The sequence below is a fragment of the Drosophila nasuta genome, chromosome 3, assembly GCF_023558535.2.
Source record: "Drosophila nasuta strain 15112-1781.00 chromosome 3, ASM2355853v1, whole genome shotgun sequence".
NCBI classification, from domain to species: Eukaryota; Metazoa; Arthropoda; class Insecta; order Diptera; family Drosophilidae; genus Drosophila; species Drosophila nasuta.
Genome location: NC_083457.1, coordinates 45,378,882 through 45,399,137, shown reverse-complemented (window position 1 = coordinate 45,399,137; position 20,256 = coordinate 45,378,882). Strand labels below are relative to the sequence as shown.

General features: G+C 38.1%; 2 protein-coding genes across 5 annotated transcripts in view; one reads left to right on the top strand and one right to left on the bottom strand.

Annotated features, from left to right (window-relative positions):
* Window positions 1-1,754: 1,754 nt before the first annotated feature.
* LOC132789964 (lachesin) overlaps window positions 1,755-20,256 on the top strand; it is a 176,141-nt gene continuing 157,639 nt past the window's right edge. For 3 of the 4 annotated variants that reach the window (XM_060798328.1, XM_060798332.1, XM_060798331.1), the window contains exons 1-3: window positions 1,755-2,923; window positions 4,722-4,974; window positions 5,044-5,179. The gene's annotated coding sequence lies outside the window, so the exon portion shown is untranslated. The remainder of the gene's footprint in view (window positions 2,924-4,721; window positions 4,975-5,043; window positions 5,180-20,256) is intronic. The other variant, XM_060798329.1, reaches the window with a different exon arrangement.
* Window positions 15,683-19,386, bottom strand: LOC132791324 (mucin-2). The gene is made up of 2 exons (XM_060800195.1): window positions 19,295-19,386; window positions 15,683-19,229 (listed from the first exon to the last, which is right to left on the bottom strand). The coding sequence occupies exons 1-2, from the start codon at window positions 19,299-19,301 to the stop codon at window positions 15,799-15,801; spliced, it is 3,438 nt and encodes a 1,145-aa protein (XP_060656178.1). The 5' UTR covers window positions 19,302-19,386; the 3' UTR covers window positions 15,683-15,798.

Genomic DNA, 20,256 nt, shown 5'->3' with positions numbered 1-20,256 from the left:
CCTACATGCCTTAATTTTCCGGTTTAAGAATTTGCCGTTTACGCCTTAGTTTGATCACCAATAAAAATTCTTGTTTAAATATCAAAAGTTCAAATTGCAGCATAAAGATTCCAATGAAGTTTGCGAGGCTAAACGAGACAGAAAGAAGTGGAAAATGAGGAGTGGGGAGAGGGAAGAAAACACACCTGGTCACCTTTGGCGGTCGTAAATAGTGAAAGTTAAGGCAACTAAACGCTAATATCATAAAATGTGAAGCCGAATGCATTAAAAGTGTTGGCGGTGTTGAGTGGCATTGTGAGGGAGTGGGAAGGGGGGGGAGAGGCGCATGGAAAATGGTGTGAAAACTTTACTGGCATAAAAATGGAGCAACTTTATGCAGTTTTAAATGCTTTTCCACAGATATTTAAGCTGAATATCGAAAGCAGACTTCCCACCCAGCCAACTCCATTGCATTGGCAACTTCAAAATGCATTCGAGTTCTTGTAAAAGTTTCTGGCAAGCAAATGGAGCAGGAAACAGCTGTCCCTTCATATCTTTTGCATATCAAAAGTATCGACGACGACAAGAAGTCGAAGGAAAAGAGAGAGGGAGAGAACAGAAAGGAAGCGAAGGCTCACATAACAAGAGACCCCAAGAAGACCTTCCCCCTCCTCTTCTACCCGCTGCAACATCAGTTCAATGTCTCTGTGTTAAAGTGAAATATATGCAAAGTTTTCCTATTGGGCACAGGGACACACCCAGAAAATTCTCAAAATTGCATTTGGCTTCGAAAATAGCTGAGTGTGAGTGTGTGTGTGTAGCTGAGGCTGCATGTTTGCATAGATGAGTGCAAAGTTACATTCAATTTATATGCACTTGCAAAAGTTTACACCAAAAAAAAAGTTTTTACTCAACGAAAACTAAACATTTTGTTATCGCCATGATAATGGACCCCGGCACTGCAGCGATTGAGTCCCCTAAACACACACACACAAACACAAGCGTACAAACATACATAGATCGATACACATGCATACTTATATCGATATATACACACACAAACAAGTACTTACGCTTACTGAAGTAGTCTCAGCTTCTTTGGGTGTAGTCAAAGTTTACGGCATACGCAAATTTGAGCCAATTTTCAATGTATTGCAGGCAATTTCCAGATTTTAAATGATATGAAACCGTTACGTTTGTTGTAAAAGTAATACAGTAATACAATTCTTTTTTTGCCGTGTGCGCTTTTTACTTCACCGATTAATCAACCGTCTGTAAGCTAACGTATCGATAAAAAAACTTATTACAGTCTTCGCAATATCGATTGTCTTAACATTACGCTCCTAATGCGCCTAATGTAATAAGCTTAGTTCACAATAGCAGAATACGCCAACTGTTGATGTTATGGAATATGCATGTCTGCAGTATGTATCATAAATTGCAGCTTTTGCAAGCTAGCTTAGAAACAGGCATTTAATAGCTGCTAACAATTAAGTAATTGATATTGCTCAATGTAAATTTGAGAAGTCCGAAATTTACAGGCACAATACAATTTCCTATTTATAACAAATGAATAAAATTTAAAAGAATGAAGAGCATATTTAATGATAATATGTTATTTTGATGTTGGTAAACTAATCGTACGCTGTTGTTAACAGATTGTTAAGCACGTGGATTTTGCAACGATAATTTATCGATATCGACATGCGGCCAAAGAAAACGAAGAAGAAGAGCAACTGACGCTTGTGAAATAAGTTCTGACGCGCAATAAAAAGTTAAAGGTGTTTCGAAAACTTAATAAACATGTGCATGCGTATGTGTTCTTATGAAATTTATTCGCAATGCGCAATTAAGAAAGTTCGTCGAATAAGAGAAGAAGCAGTAAGTAAACAAACTGGCGATCAAAGCAAACTTGACGCTACCCTTGACTTATTAACTTTGCCAGCGGCGATTGTCGGCATTATTTTCAAAGAAATTAAACAAGAGCAGCAGCTGCAGCATAAATGCATCGATTATGCCGAGTCAGTGCGGAGACCAGCCGGACATCAAAATTAATATTCTCAGCTATGCAATGTAAAAATGCCAAGAAGCTGCCTCGGATAAAGTAACGAACGAACGGAGAAGAACAAGCAGAACGAACGTAAAAAATGAGTTGCTTTGAAGTTTTCAGCAACAAGATGCCTTTCGGCCAGCAGCAATAACAGCAGCAAAAACAACAACAACTACAACAAAAAGCGAGAGGGAAAATAAAATGCAAAAAATCCAAAAAGGAAACATGGCAAACGGCATCCTTCTCATCATCAGCAGCAGCAACAGCAGCAGCTAAAGAAGCGCAAGTGAAGGAAAGAAAATCAAGTTGCGTTGCGTTGCGTTTGCTTCATCAATGCCAGAAATGGCAGAAGTGGAAGAGGAAGCACTGAACTGACTGGCTGTAGTGGAAGAGGAAGAAGTTACTGCTGCTGGCCTGCAGGGCAAAAGCAACGTTTGCAGTGTGCATGTAATTTCTTGAATTTCGCTGAAATCACAACGCGAACTGCGAACTGAATCAGAGGGAATGCAATTTAAGTGCCATAACAATGGAGAGATGCTGCAAAATGTTGTTATTGTATCAAATGCAAAAGTAGAGCTTAATAAGCTCTGACCGAAAAGCGCAACCCACTAATACCTGAAAGTGGGTGCAAGAGTGATAGAGAGGGAGAACTACAGCGAACAGTGGCCGCAAAGAGAATGGCAAACAAAGTAACTGACGTTGCGTTTTTGTGGTTTTGCTTTTACGTTTGCACAAAGAAAACAAAAGCAGATGCAGCTATGAAGATGCAGCGACGTCGTCGTCGATGCCGACTGCGCAAGCATGCGAGAGAAGAAGAAGATGCAATTGGATGCTATATATGTGTGCACTGCTTACATATTACTCATGTGTGCCGGAGGCGTTTGCTGTAGAAGGGTAAGTAAGCGTGGGTGTGAAGAGAAGGGGAATGCTTGGTGGGGGGTGTATGTGTGGCAAAGACGTGCACTGCTTTTGTTCTGGGCTATTTGGTATCCTTTGCTGCCCCGTGGCTTATGCTACACTTTTTTAATAAATTATAAATTGCTGCAAATATATTTGCAAGCAGGGATTACATTTATCCCCCCTTCCTCTCTTTCATTCTCACTCTTTCGATGCTTGTTTGCATATCGCTATAGTTCGGCTCATGTCCCAAGTGTGCGGTTCAGCTATTGCTCCCCCCTTCAAGCCCTTTCAACTAGATGTGTGCTTTGGCATTTTGTATTCATGCTCGAGTCACGTTTTGCACATTTGTTTTAAAAGTAGTTCTTAAGGCGATCCGCCACAGCGAAATTGTGTGAAACGTCTTAAATTAACTGCAAGTGGCAAGCGCTGCAACTTGCAACTTGGTGCTTGCAACTGATGTCTGTTTTTTTACCTGCCTGCTTCATTTTTTTTTTTTTTGTAGCCCTCGGCCAAAAGCGCTTTTTAATCAATCACACACATGTGCATATAATTCTTGTGGGGCCTCCGGGCGGCGACTGCCGCACATCAAATAAATGTAAACGCTCAAAATAAAGAGCAGCCATATAACAACTGTACTCATAAATTTCGAAAGGCTTTCAAAAACTCTCCCTTGTCCTCCTGTGATAAAGGTTCCTTCCCTTTTACAATCTGCTTTTAATGCCGAAATAAATTCATTAAATTTCTGCGCCTTTTGTACTTTTGCCATACAATAAAAATGTCATTTTACAATGATATATGGCTTCTATAAAAAATTCCCTCCGAAATCACGTAGGAAATTTTGCGTAAACTTGAAAAAGCTGCCGGTTTCGATAATTCGTCGCGAAATGAAACATGTTCTTGCAAAGTTTTTCTTTTTGCTCGCTGCGTTTACCCATTTCATTTTCTTGCGTTTTCTTTCACTTCGTTTTTCACTTGCTGCCTGCATATTAATTTGAAATTTGTAGCATACTTTTCTTCATAGGTGTGCGTGTGTGTGTGTGTGTGAGTTCGGTGTGTTAACAAAGCCATAAATTTACAGCACTGCTGACAGTTTTCATATTTGACTTTTCCTATGTTGCATGTTTGAAAATTGCTCAAAATGTCTGGCAAATGGATTGGGCGCATATTCGACGACTTGGCTTAGCTTCTTCTTCCCTACATTGTCCGTAAGGTTGAGATTTAGGTGCGATGACGCTACCTTACAAATATTTTCATCTAAAAGTACTTTCATGTATTTTATATGAGTTGATTTTATAAGCTGCTTTTCATACTACATTGATTTATTGCAGGTTCCTCTTCTAACTTTACCTTTTATTTAAATTCCTTCAGTATTTTACAAGTTAAATGAGGGGTTAAGTCACCTTTCGCTTTTTACAATTGCAATTATGACACTTGAAAGATTTAGTCAATTATTTATTGTGTCGACAACATTTTAATCGTTATATAAAATCAGAATAACCGAAGGAGAGATAAGAGCTATAAGGCCGCAATTATGTTCGCAACATAGTTTTGATTTATACGACAGTTATGTTGATTATACATATGCTGCTATATATATGGTATGCTGGGATAAAACCTACCTTTTAAATTTAAAATTTATCATTTACAAATAGTAAGTTGGTAAGACGAGGCTGAAAATGTTGACACAAAAACGTTCTAAAAAATTGTATATATCGTATCAAGCAGCTTTTGCAACAGACCTTTGATAGCTGCTAACAATTAAATAATTGATATTGTTCAATGTAAATTTCAGAAGTCGAAACTTTACGGACACAATGCAATGTTATGTTATGTTTATGTTGGCAAACTTATCGTACACTGTTATTAACAGCTTCTGAAGCACGTGGATTTCGCAACGATAAGTTATCGATATCGACACGTGACCAAGAAAAACGAAGAAGAAGAGCAACTGACGCTTGTGAAATAAGTTCAGCGCATGCGTGTGTTTCTAAGAAATTTATTCGCAATGCGCAATTAACAAAGTTCGTCGAATAAAAGGAAAAACAGTAAGTAAACAAACTGGCAATTAAAGCAAAATTGACGCTACTCGTGACTTATCATATTAACTTTTTCAGCGGTGATTGTCGGCATTATTTTCAAAGAAATTAAACAAGAGCAGCTACTGCAGCATAAATGCATCGATTATGCCGAGTCAGTGTGGAGACCAGCCGGACATCAAAATTTATATTTTCAAGTATGCAATGTAAAAATGTAAGTGACCTTTTCCTATTTCTAATTGTACGTATGACATTTGTTTAGTGCTTTAAATCACCAGTTAGTGTTAAAACAAAATCTAAAGATGCGCAGCGGAAAGAGTGAAAGGACTAGGAGGTTGTATTGTTTATAAAATTAATTAATTAATTTAATGGCGAAATAAGGCTGAGTTTATAAAAAATCATATTTTAGTTGATTTGTATAGATGAATTATTCTCTAAAATGCGAACGAATGAATTAATAGATAGTTTGATTTGACTTTACGGACAGCAAGTTTATATTTATTTTTTGTGAGAGCTGACAACAATTAAGTTGATTTCAAGTTTGGCGAGGGGGAAAAACTGTCAGCAAAGCGATGACAGACTTGATTGAAACCTTTACAATACGCATCTCAATCAGCGCCACATTCAATCAAATGTTTCGGCACAATATTTTTAGTGTGTAAATACACTCACACACACACACGCATACACAATCACACGCACACACTCTCAGGATGCTCTCGCACATTTATTGTGCATTTGTTGCTGATATTTATTTACTTTCTTTGGGGGGTTCACAACATGCGACAGCATTGAATTACATTTCCATGGAATTGAACTGAACAGAACTGAAATCGACGGCACGAAGTGCAGAAAGTTTTCAGCTGCACTCGGCGTAAAGTTTTCTGCTATTTCCGGTGGCAACAGCAACGGCAACAACAACAACAGCAGCAGCAGCAACAAGGATTCGTCCATGACGACAACGATTTTGGGCCAAATTGTGTGTGAAATTGAATTGCAATTGTCAATAATTCGTTTCCAAAAATATTTCCAATGCTGCCAAGCAAACTGATTGAGTCAACGAGCGTGGCGAAGTGACTGAAAAAGTTTTGCATTGCGTGCAACGCGATTATAAATATTCGATCTCGTCGTTTACGATGAAAACTTTTCTTTTTCTTGGGGTGCCTCAGGTAATAGCATCTAATTAAAATCCGCTTCAAAAACTTTTTTCACTATTGTATTTTTTTCTTTTGCCAACTGATTGAATGTAAACATGACTCGAAATGACAATTCCCCAATCGAAATCGATGCTGAAGATGGAGAAAAGGACACGTTGGCTATGATCTCTAAATCATTTCTGCTGCAGTCATAAAATCCAATGGGGCGCAGACAATTTATTTGGTTTTTATGTGCTCACAACTAATGTGAGGAGAGGCAGTCTCTCCGTTTACATGCTGCCATCGCTCGTTGCCTGGCAGCTGGCATCAGGGCTTCAGTCTCCTCAACAAAAAGGATATCGAATCGTGCCTGTCCAGAGTGGCACGTACCAAAAGTTCCGCAACGCAATTTTTGAGTTTTCTACTTACGTAAAATGCTTGAATCGAACTCTCTGTGTTGTCATATATGCTACAGCAGTGTCTTTTCGGAGTATGGGAGGAAAAACTGACTTTGCCTTTTTCTTTGGCCGCAACATTTGACACCTGCTACACTTGGTGTTTTTTTTAGATGCACTGTAGAGAGTGAGGGAAGTTGGCTGGTGTGGCATGCCTTCCATTGTTTCCATTTTATTGTGTGCTTAAATATTTACACAATGAAAACGAAGCATTTCCTTACACACAAACCCACACACACTGACACTCTTACATGTATTTATGAGTGTCTGCTCTAACACATTGTTTTTGGGGCTCAGCGTATTTGATTTATGAACATTGTTCTTTTCCTTGTTGTTCTTGTTGTTGTTGACCCCCAGCAACACACATATGACATGATATTTTATACTCGATTGCCAATTATGACCTGTTAAGGGTTTATGGCCCATATCAGGGAGTGTGTGTGTGTGTGCGTGTGTTTGCTGTGTATGTGTGTAATTGTTTGGCCTGAAGGGGCCAATCAATTGAACAAGCACTTAAGTGTCTCTCTATACAATAGCATAGCATAGTTTGTTAATTGCATCTAATATATTTAGTTAGTATTCCAGCATGAATATTACCTATAAACTTCAATTATGCTAGAGGGTTGTTTAGTTCATCAAATATTTGCATTAAATTTGCCTTTCTCTCGCCTCGCTCTACCCTGTAGGGTGAACTGTAATTTGGTCACTTTTAAAGTGGCAACTTTGACTATTGACCACAAAACGTTGCATCGAATTTCTATCATACCACAAGAAGCTCAACGTTCAAGTTGCAAGTTCCAGCAAATTGCCTTTGGGGCGTGCAGAAGATTTACTGTTGCTGCTGGCCAAAACGCTTGTCGAATATATGTTTACAGTTAAGTGGCAGATGTCTAGTTCAGGATATGTACTAGTCCGTATGTGTTGCTCAAACATCTAATTGCCGAAGGCATAATTTGTGGTTTTATATGAAAGACAATCGGCAGTTAGATGTCCACTTTATTAGTTTGTAATATACTCTTTGGTTGATTTAAAAGCAAAGAGTATTTCATAGACTGATTGAAGTTGTCATCATTTAAAGATTCGTGAGAAATGAATATCTACTAGTCGTATACCGGTTGTTTTCATAAATAAATATTCTATGGATTTTCAATGAAATAAAACAGTCAGCCTTTAATGTTCGTTTTTGGCAACTTGATTTTATCGTTTCTTTTTGACTAGCCCATATATCTAGTCATAAAGTAACTAGATGTATTTTCTAGTCATAAAGTAATGCTAAATATTTATGCATTTGTCTGTCTTAAAAGTGTTAAAATAAGTAGATCAATTTATTTATTACATATTTTCGCTTTAAATGTTTTTTGAGTTGTGATTACCAGTCAGCAGTTAGATGTCCACTTGATTCACCTGTGTTCTTCTGTTTAGTTGATTTAAAAGCAAATAGAATACCATAGGTTGACTGAAGTTGTCATCATTTACTATAAATGTCATATTAGTTCTTTATAGAAATCAAAATTTTACCGAATTGAAATTGTGGTAATCAGACAGGATTTTATTGTCATCTTTTACCGTTACTTTAAAGCATATTTTTGCGTTTAGTTTTTAAGTAATTCAATGTAATTATATGTTTTAAGGTAATGTTAAATATATTTTCTTCTTAGGATCAAGTTATACCATATTTTTGCTCCTATACTTTATATAACTTATGATTTTAGGTAAAAGACAACAGTCCGATGTCCACTTTAGTCGTCTGTGCTCTACTGTTTAATTGATCTAAAAGTAAAAAGTATTTTATAGACGACGGAAGTTGTCATCGTTCAAGTGTTCAACATATCTGTGTGGTACAGATTTGAAATTATGGAAACCATACAGTATATTATTGTCAACTTTTACCGTTACTTAAATGCGTGACTTTGCTTCTAGTCATAAAGTAACTAGGCGCATTTCCATGTGTTAACGTAGTGGTAAATATTTATTTGTCTACCTTAAAAGTCTGAAAATGAATAGATCAAGTTAATGCATATTTTTGTTTACAAGCAGTTGACTTTACAAAGTCCGTAAATGTATTCATGTATTCAGTTTAATTTGTGATTTTATATGACAGCCAATCAGAAGCTAGATGTCCACTTCAGTCGCCTATGATATACTGTTTGGTTGAATTAAAAGCAAATTGTAATTCATAGGCGTCTAAAGTTGCCATCGTTTCAATGTCTGCAAGTTGTATATTAATTGCTATTAGAAATTGCTATTTGATTTTAACGTTTCTTTGCGATTAGACCATATACCAAGTGATAAAATAACTAGATGTATCTTCTAGTCATAAAGTAATGCTAAATATTTATGTAATTCTCTTTCTTAAAAGTGTTAAAAAGAGTAGATCAGTAGTAGTTCTTACATATTTTCGCTTTAAATGTTTGTTGAGTTGTGATTACCAGCAATGAGATGTCCACTCGAGTCGTCTGTGATCTTCTGTTTAGTTGATTTAAAAGCAAATAGAATACCATAGAGTGACTGAAGTTGTCATCATTTACTATAAATGTCATATTAGTTCTTTATAGAAATCAAAATTTACCGAATTGAAATTGTGGTGACAGGAATTTATTCTCATCTTTTACCGTTACTTTAAAGCATATTTTTGCGTTTAGTCATTAAGTAATTGTATGTAATTATATGTTTTAAGGTAATGCTAAATATATTTTCTTCTTAGGGTCAAGTTATATCAAATTTTTGCTCCTATACTTTATGTAACTTGTGATTTTAGGTGGAAGACAACTGTCGGATGTCCACTTTAGTCGTCTGTGATCTACTGTTTAATTGATTTAAAAGTAAGGAGTATTTCATAGACGACGGAAGTTGTCATCGTTTAAATTCCTAACATATTTGCGTGGTACAGATTTGAAATTATGGAAAACATACAGTATTTGATTGTCATCTCTTCCCGTTAGTTTTATGCATGATTTTGCATCTAGTCATAAAGTAACTAGAAGCATTTTCATGTGTTAAACTAATGCTAAATAAATAATTCTCATGTTTAAAAGTGAATTTTATTTTAGAAAGCCCGTATAGGACAGACATCTTAAGTTTTCATCGATTAAATGACTGCCTGAAATGAGTATGTACAAGTCGTTTATTAATTTTTAGAAATATATGTTTAACAAATTTAAAGTATAGTTTGGAAATTTGATTATAGCGTTTCTTTGAGGCTAGACCATATATCTAGTCATAAAGTAACTAGATGTATCTTCTAGTCATAAAGTAATTCTAAATATTTATGTATTTGTCCGTCTTAAAAGTGTTAAAATGAGTTGATCAAGTTATTACATATTTTCGCATTAAATGTTTTTTGAGTTGTGATTACCAGTCAGCAGTTAGATGTCCACTTGATTCACCTGTGATATTCTGTTTAGTTGATTTAAAAGTAAATAGAATACCATAGAGTGACCGAAGTTGTCATCATTTACTATAAATGTCATATTAGTTATTTATATAAATCAAAATTTACCGAATTGAAATTGTGGTGACACGATTTTATTCTCATCTTTTTCCGTTACCTTAAAGCATATTTTTGCGTTTAAGTAATTGAATGTAATTATATGTTTTAAGGTAATGCTAAATATATTTTCTTCTTAGGGTCAAGTTATATCAAATTTTTGCTCTTATACTTTATATAACTTATGATTTTAGGTAAAAGACAACAGTCCGATGTCCACTTTAGTCGTCTGTGATCTACTATTTAGTTGAAATAAAATCAAGCAGTATTTCATAGGCGACGGAAGTTGTCATCCTTCAAATGCTTAACATATCTGCATCGCACAGATTTGAAATTATGTAAAACATACAGCATTTTATGGTCATTTTTTATCATTACATTAATATCTTTTTTAGCATCGAGTCATAAAGTAACTAGATTTAATTTTAGGTCTTAAAGTAACGTTAAATATTTATTTATCTGGCTTAAACATGTGTGTCATCAACTTTAAATTGTGATTTTATATGTGAAACAATAAGCAGCTGGATGTCCATTTTAGTCTATTATGATCTGCTTTTTGGTTGATTTAAAAGCAAAAAGTATTTCATAGTTGTTTAATGTTGCCATTGCTCAAATGTCTGCCAGAAATGTCATAGTCATATATCATATTAGTTGATATTATGAATGTTTTTAAATTATGGAAAAATACATTATTTTATTGTCATCTTTACCGTTACTTTAATGTGTGGTTTTGTACCTAGTCATAAAGTAACTAGATGCATTTCCATGTGTTACTGAAGTGGTAAATATTTGCTCGTCTACCTTAAAAATGTGAAAATGAATAGATCAGCCAATCAGCAGCTAGATGTCCAATTTAGTCGTCTATGATACTGTATGGTTGATTTAAAAGCAAAAATATTAACATAGGCTGACTGAAGTTGTCATTATTTACGTGGAATAGAATGGAAAAATGTTTTACGGATTTGTAATTATGGAAAACCCTGCTTTTCTTGTCATCTTTTACCGTTACTTTGTAGAAAGATTTTGCATCTAGTCACAAAGTAATTAGATGGATTTTCTTTTTATAATGTAATGTTAAAAAGTGTATTCTTTAAAGTGATTTAGTGAAACGGCCACTTGGTCAAGTCATTGTATTTTTTTTGCTTTAAATGCATTTTACAAAACTCGTAAATATCGTCGCATATGTAGCAGTAAATTCGAAAAGTCTTTTGCTTTTGAAGTGAATGTGCAAAAGCGTTTTATTGTAAGGAGTCACTTTTCTTGGCTCCTTGGCCAATTGAATATTTCATGACATTTGTCACTTTGCATGCAACAGACATTCGTTTCCTGTTTACAACAGAACCAGATCTTACTCCGACTTGAGAGCTCTCTCTTTCACTCTCGTCTCAGCGTGTCGCGCTTTTGACTGCCTTCTGAGAAGTTAACTCTTCAAACGTTCCTTCCCACTTTTCTGTCTACTCTCTCTACCACATATTGCTGGGGAAAAAGGCTTTTTTTGCGTATTCAGCATGTCAACTGTGGAAACTCAATTTGCCTAAGTAAATAAACGGAATATGAATGTTTAATTTATTTTACGAGCATAGATATTAAATAAACACACAAGTCAGTGTCAGTTGTGTGTGGTGTAAGTTCCACATATGTCGTAAAAAAAAAAGTTTCCCAGACGGCAAATTGAAGTCGGTGGCAAAAGCGTTTGCTTAAGCTAAACCCAAAAATTTGCAATTCGTAAAAGTTGATCCGGTTATTACGCTTCTCTTACATCGATTGCTCAATCTCAAAAGAAGTTTAATTAAATCGAAACGAAGTAGATACAGAGAAAAGATAGATAGAGATAGAGAGAAAGGAAGCAGATAAATATTTTCATGCATTGGATTTGCATCTACTCTGAGAGCTCTTCAGTTAATACAAATCTCATCGCTTGTATTGACGGTGGTTAATTAATTTTAAAACAATTTTCGTTCTCGACAAACAAAGAACATGTCGAATGAAATGTGGGGCAAGTAAATAGAAAAATAGAGAAGTCGACAGACCGCAAAATGAGTTGGGGGAAAAAGAGAATAAGAGCCTGCGGCTAATTGCTACCTGTATTTACATTTCTCATTTAATTAAAATTGTCATTTCAATATTTTTCACATACTTTTTTAATTAAGCCACAATTGCTGTCGTCACAAGTGGCGTATACGCAATGTGAGTTGAACTTTATCTTCAATCAACGTGCAGTCCATAAAATTTTTTGTTGCGTGACTCATAATTTGTTGTCGACTTGTTTACATCGCCGCCTCCCCTCTCACATGCTGCTCTGTCATAATGATGCGCGTCTTTTTATGAATATGAATACTGTGTTCCGGATGAAAGATTGGCTTGCGTTCGTCGTCGGCCTCCTCCTACACATAAAATTCTAAACGTTAAATTTGTGAGCTTCTTTTTATATGACCAGATCGTGTGCATTACAAGTTGTAATCGCTCCTGTTTATGTTGCTTTTGACGGGACATGTTAAGTGGATGGATTTGTGCGCGCTTAGCAAATGTTATGCCAGATGAAGCGAGGTGCAATTTGATAAAGTTTTGCAATACTTTCGACTTGTTGGTAGGTAGAAGTATGAAAAAATGTTTAGGAATTTTTTCTGCTATTTTTCTATCGTGCAAAAATGAAGACCAGAAAGGGAGAGAATGAATTTTTAGCAATGGAAACGTCTTTGGATATCATTATTTATAACTATTATTATTATAGAATATTAATCATCGAATATGAATTCACAAATGAAAGTGCCGTCTTTAGCGATCAATTTTTGTTTTTTGTAGCACTATATCTAAATAGAAGCCTAAATAATAAAGACCAAATAGTAATTTGACCTTACATCACTAAAATTAAAAAAATGAAAAAATATTCTAGATTTATTTTCAATGATATTCTCAATGACTTTTCATTAAATTATTCTACACAATTCATTTTGTGCATTCATGCTCCAAATTCAATTTTGTTTGCTTAGCAAACAACTCACATAAACTTTGAAACTTGTAATACACTTGTTTTGGGTGCTTGTTGAAATTGAAAGTCAAACAAAACATTTCACAGCACGTTTTGTTTGCTTTCTAGCAGCTGTCACCTTGATGCATTTCGATCGTTGTTTGAAGTGTGGTAAGATTTGTGTTGTAACAGCAGTTGGTTTGCTATAAAAGAGCTAATCATTAAGCTGAGAATACAGTTCAAGTTGCGACTTGTAGTCAGTTAGCCATGCAGATCATCTCAGTTGTCACCCTGCTTTTGGGCAGCATCTTTGCCTACACATTGGCAGTGCCACAGTATGGAGGATACTATCCTGGCAACATTGCCGGACTGAGCGCAGCTCTGGCACAATTGGCTCAACAGCTGGCTAAGGAGCAGGGAAATACCACAATCACAGTGGGCAACAGCTCAACCATTGTCTCAGGTGTATCTAGCTCAATTGCCAATGCTCATATCGATGCTGATCGTAACCAGAACAATGGTTGGGGCAACAATGGCTGGGGCAACAACGGTTGGGGCTACAACAATGGCTACTGGCGCGGTGTTCCCGATGAGGAAGTCGAGTCTGATGAATATGCTGCTGAAGAAGCACAACTCGAGGCTGAAATCGAAGCTGAACTTAACGCCGTTGAACACGATGTAGCTGAAAACGACGCTGAGGAAGGCGCTGAACACGACGAAGTTGAAGACGACGCTGAGGAAGGCGCTGAACACGACGAAGTTGAAGACGACGTCGATTCCAAGGAGGAATAAATATCTAGAGAATTCTTCAATGTTCTCTTTAAAAAAATGTGTAAATGAAAATGCAATTTAGAAGTTGTTCATCTAGTTAGAGTAATCAAATAAAAAATGTATATTTGACAATCAAATTGAAATGAAATCGATCAATAAACATTTCACAAACTCTTAATCCTCAAACACACACACACACAAACATTCAAACTGACAAACAGACTGGGAATCAAAGTTCAAAAGTTTCCAACTCGTCCCGTCCATTTGATTTAATTTTCATAAATTCATAAAACCATTTGTGTTCGCATCAGTTCAGTTCAGTTCTGTTTTGGGTTTTGTTTATTGCATGTTACAGTAAAGGCTTTTACGGAATTTGCTTAAATGCAAATATTGTTGCGAGCATTCAGTTTTTAGCTATGCATTTTTATTTGCCAACTATCATTTAATATACATGCATACTATTCTATACTATATATCATATTTTATGTGTCCAGCAAGGGTTTCGACTGAATGCTGAACTCACTTACAGTCTATCTGTTTGCAAAACATTGCAAAATTCTCGCGGGTGGTATAAAATACCGAGTACATTTTCCATAAATGGATGAAATTGCACATTAATATTTGCAACAAAAGTTTCGTGAACTAAAGCGAAGAGAAGGAGGGCAAAAATACAGAATATATGCATATGAAAATTTGTGTAGAGATGTGCTGCTAATTGTTAGTTACAACTGATAACTGTGAACTGTTAGTTGGCATCTGCTCGAAAAACTAAATATGAGGGCATTTTTCAACTGTCAACCTGACAAAATACTTTTCTCATTCTATTCTCTATATATTTCCACATTTGACTGCAAGTTAATTTTAAATGTTTTATTAAAAGTTTTCTCCTTCCCCAACCATATGTGATGGTTGTGATTAAGCATACGCCAAGTGTGACATTTATGAGTTTGGCTCGACGCCCAGAAAAACCTAGTAAAATCTTCAATGGGCAACAGTTTTGGCAGCATTTTCAACGACTTGGCCGAGTGTCAACTAAAGCAATATAAATGTGCAACCAAATTGTTTTTTCATAGCCAACTTTGAAGCGATGCTCTCGAAATTGCCCATAGCCGAACGATTTATGGATACGAGGCAGATAAAGGGAGACAGCTCGCTGGTGTTGCTGTTGACTCTCCTACTTTTGCCACACTCAAGGATATCCAGTTGTCTCCAGAGACTGCGAACAAATCTCTTTCGAATCGCAATGCGTGTCTATCGTTTGAATTGCGACAAATGGAACGCATTAAGTTAACATTATTGCCAAACAATTTGCTCAGAATGTGTTTATTTCGCATCCTTGTTGTTGTCACATTGCTTTCGCCTGCTCGACACAACATTTTGTGTCGTTTGTTCGTGTTTTTTTTCCTCTCACTTTCTCAGTGCCCCTAAACACAGTCGGCAACAACAACGACAAACAACACCCCTAACATAATTCCTTAGCCAATTGTGCCAACCCGAAATCTGATTAGGTTGTTGTCGGGTGTGAAGGGGGGATGAACAACTGGTGAAATCAAACAACGATAAATTGCTGAAACTTGTAAGCGATATTATCCCAAGTACGACTTCAATTTGCTGTCGTTGTTAGCCTGTTGCTGCTGCGAAATAGAGTCCTTGCTTGTTTGGGGTTTCATTTCTTTGTCGCGAGCCTCTTTTTCTTTCATTCTCTCCATTTCCCCCTAATGACAAACAGTTTGTGGACAAATGGATTGCATGTTAAGTGGTAAATTATCTTTCCACTTTGCGCTGTTGCTTTTCAAAATAAAAGGGTTTGCTTGTAATTGATACCCATTTGAGCTACTTCCGAATCCTTATGAGTGCTATCACTAAATGGATTTGCATTTGTGCATTTAGTCGATTGATTTCAGGAGTTAAGTAGACAACACTTTTGAGCTTTGCTTTTATATTTGTTATATGCTTTCTTTGTAAACTAATTTAAGGAACTTGCTGAGTACACTTTGGAATTTTAGTTGGGTCAGTTTAGTAGCAGGAATCGACGCCTTCGGCGGTGCACTGCAGTTCCTGAGGATCGAATAGAGTTCCTTCGGCACAGACTACAGCATATGGTATGGGATAGTCACAGACCACATATCGGTTACAGTCATTGGGATATGGTAGAAGTGTTCCAAGCGGAACGCCACAGCAAATATTGGGTGTATCGGGATGTATTGTTGTCGTTGTTGAATCGGTTATTGTTGTTGTCGTTGATTCAGTTGTCGTAGTTGGCGTAGAAGCGGTTGTATCAGGCGATGTGTTGCAAGGTGTTTCTGTAGTCGTGGTGAATGGTGTGGTTGTGACAGTTGAGGTACTTTCTTCAGTTGTAGTTGAATCATCTACAGTAGTAGACTCCGAAGTTGATGTAGAAGCGGTTGTATCAGGCGATGTGTTGCAAGGGGTTTCTGTAGTCGTGGTAAATGGTGTGGTTGAGGGCACAGGTGTCGTTGCTGCTGTCGTCGATTTTGGAGTACAGTTGGCTAGATCGGGAGACATGCATTCCAATTCCTCCGGACTAAATTCTAATCCCTCTGGACAATCATAGCCAATGGGTATGGGTTCTTCACAAATAATATATTTGCCACAATTATTAGGATAGGGGACGAGTGAGCCAAGTGGCTTGCCACCACAAATACCGCTAGGTGACGGTGTCGTCGGTGTAACTTCAGTTGTTGTGGTGATTTCGGATGTAGAAGTTTCGTCCGTAGTAGAAGTCTCCTGGGTTGTGGAAGTCTCTTCGGTAGTAGAAGTCTCCTGGCTGGTGGAAGTCTCTTCGGTAGTAGAAGTTTCCTGGGTGGTGGAAGTCTCCTGGGTTGTAGAAGTCTCCTCGGTAGTAGAAGTTTCCTGGGTTGTGGAAGTCTCCTGGGTTGTAGAAGTCTCCTGAGTGGTAGATGTCTCCGGAGTTGTAGACGTCTCCTGAGTGGTAGATGTCTCCTGAGTTGTAGAAGTCTCCTCAGTTGTGCTTGTCTCCGTTGTGGTAGTCGGTGCTGGTGTAGTTCCCGTTGAACCAGGCGTGCAGTTGGCCAGCGATGCGTCCATGCATTTGCGTTCCTCGGCGCTAAACTCCTCGCCCTCGTCACAGTCAAAGGCCGAGGCAATGGGCCGATCACATTTGATATACTTCGAGCAATCATTGGGATAGGGAACAAGTTCTCCGTCAGCAGCATCGTCACATGGACCCTTTTGGGGTGGTGGACGTGTAACAGCGGTCGTGCTTTCAGGAGTGGTAGACTCGGGGGTGGTTGATGTGTAGTCCCAGCGACAAGCATCGTGCGGAACATCCGGACCGCAGGCGCCCACTATCGGATCGTAGTATTCGCCACAGTTACAGACATCCATCATGTAGATGTAATCGTCGACACAACGAATGAACCACTGACAGTTCTCCGGATAGGGGAATGTATCGCGCGTGCTGTTCGTACAGATGGTAGGCTCGGGAGGCGGTGTAGTGTTGCCCGGTGTGGCGGTGGTGGTGGTGCTGATGTCCTGGTCGCAATCACTGTCCTCCCATCGGACGCATTGTTGTCGCTCCAGGCTAAAGTAGAAGCCCTCGATGCAGTAGAAGGCAACGGGTATGGGTGACACGCAGACAATGTATTTGCTACAATCGTTGGGATAGGCAATCAATTCACCATCATTTCGACCCGCACAGATGCCGGTTGGTTCCACGGGTTTTGGGCTGCTGGTTGTCGTAGGCGTGACAGCTTCTGTTGTCGTCGTTGTTGGCGCCTGAGTGGTAGTCGTTGTAGTTGATGTTGTTGTTGCTGGCGTTGTGGTGGTCTCCTTCTCCTTGCAGGCTGTGGGGGACACGTTGGGACCACAGTTACCCGTTTTGGGATCATAATATCCACCAGCACAAGGTGCTATGTAGTACTTGTCATCGCCCAGACACAGTATATACTGGGTGCAATCCTCTTCATAGGGAAACGAAGTACCCACCTCCTGACCATCGCAGAGTTGCGCAGGTCCTGCAGTGGTTGTAGTGGCAGGCGTAGTCACAGTGGTGCTGGTGGTTGTGGTTGGTGTAGTTGTTGGCTCAGGTGTGGTCGTAGTTGGTGAGGTTGTGGTGCGATCGCCATAGCAAAGCACATCGTCGGCATTGTCACAGATGAGGAAATCGGGATTGAAGAGCATGCCATTGCTACACTCACCGAGTATTGCTTCATTGTCCTTGCACTGCACATACTGCGAGCAGTTGCTGGCAATGGGCAGGCGACTGTAGTCGGGCAAACCCTCGCAGATATCGGGATCCACATAAGGTGGCAGCGGCGTGGTGGTTGTTGTTGTGCTGATTGTGGTGGATTCAGGTGTGCTGGTGGTGCTATCATTTGGCAGTTCTGTTGGCGGTGTCTCAGTTGTTCCGACAGTTGTTGGATACGGCTCAGGGTTGCACACCACCGAGTCAGGTGTGTCGCAGATGAACAGCATTGGGTTGAAGAGCTTGTCGGGTTTGCAGTAGGCTAAATTAGTGCAGCCATTGCGACAGCTGATGTAGGCGCTGCAGTCATAGGGATACTCGTAGAACCCATTGCCCAAGTACCAACAGTAATCCTCGTCTATGCCCACAGGAGGTGGACCACACGTACCATCGTCTTCAGTGGTTGTTGTTGGTTCATCTGTGGTTGTTGTTGGTTCATCTGTAGTTGTTGTTGGTTCAGCTGTAGTTGTTGTTGGTTCATCTGTAGTTGTTGTGGGTTCTACAGTTGTTGTCGAGGGCTCAACTGTGGTTGTTGTTGGTTCGACTGTTGTAGTTGGGGGATCTACCGTTGATGACGTAGGCAACGGCAGCGGTTCACATTCTGCGGTATCTGGCGTATCGCAAATTTTCAGCACCGCATTAAAGACCTTATCGTAATCACAGTAGTTGAGCACGGGCCAGCCATGAGTGCAATTAATATACGCATTGCAATCGTAGTCATATCGATGCACCGAACCGTCTGGGTAATCGCGGCAGAATGAATCGTCAATGCCAGGTGGAGGTGGTGGTGGATCCCAGCTAGAAGTGGGCCAATTCTCTTCAGTTGTAGTCCACACAGAAGATGTAGTGATCGGTAGAAAAGTTGTATTATCTGCAGGACTGCTCGAAGTCGGGATTGTTGGCAATGTAGTTGGTGCAGGTGTCGTAAAGCTGTAGTAAATGCACTTGGTATCCTGAGGATAGTTACAGACTTGTGTGTCGTTGTCCCACCACAGTGTAGCGGGGCAAAGTTTGACCGTGGGATAAAGACAATTGCAGACGAGGAATAGACTGCAATTATCGGGATAGGGCACCTGGGCACCAAACTGTTTGTCCACGCACATCATCTGGTTCTCGTAGCGTTCCTCGTTGTCACATGTGGCAGCCCACAGCTCGCTTTGCATTGCCACAGCAGATGCCACGAGCAGTAGCAGCAAAGGCATCCAGTCCCAGCCTTTGCCTAGAAATATGACAGATAACGTTTATGATATAGGTAGGTGCCAATTAAAACTATATTTCTCCTACCATTCATGATGAAAATTATTTTATTATTGGTTTCAAATCTGCTTCACTATTGAGTATTCCGCACTGTTTTATGTTCTGATCGCTACTAAACGGGCTGCGACTGGAACACTAGCTATAAGAAGCGGCGATTAGTTCGAAACTTGGCAATTTAAGTGATAAGATATTATGGCTATTATTATTATTATAGTCGAGTATCTATTAATTATTTAAATTGATAATGCCGGCACGAGTAAATGATGTATGATATGTTTGCATTCTTATCTAGTTGCTTCCATACGTTACTCGTATGTACGTTTGTTTCTCGTATTCTAAGAACGAAGGTTAATATATGAGCTAATTGTGGGTAAATAATACGTATTTGCGCGAGTTCCTAACTCTTATCTATCTGGACAGCTTGTTTCCTTTAAAATCATCACACAAGATTGTAGCTTGATTTATCAGTTCTGCAAATTTAGCTGCATTTTCAATAGAAATTTGTTCAAACATTTTGAAGTGCGCAAAGTAATCTTATATTACGCATATTTCTAGGGAACCACACGATTGTTTGTTTGTGCATATTTCTGAAGAAATGCCAAATATAGATTAAAGATGACAGATACATAAATGCAGCGATAAGGAAATTGATATTGGTGGATTATTTTGAAATTATTTCCGGTAACAAATATAAGATTATTTTGATTTAAATACATATTAGCAAATTGGTTTATTTTAATATACCAAGTATACAAATTGGTATATTTCAGTATTTTGTATATTTGAGATCGGGTTGTTTGAGAATATATAGTTTTATATATATTTATATATATATATATGTATATGTGCAAACAAAATGTTCTAAAATAAATAAATGTAAGAGCATAAATTATTTAAGTTCTGAATATTTAAAAAAAACTTTAAATATTAACATGATATTTTAAGAATTACCTTAAAGTAGACTTTAAAGATCGCATAGATTGTAATTT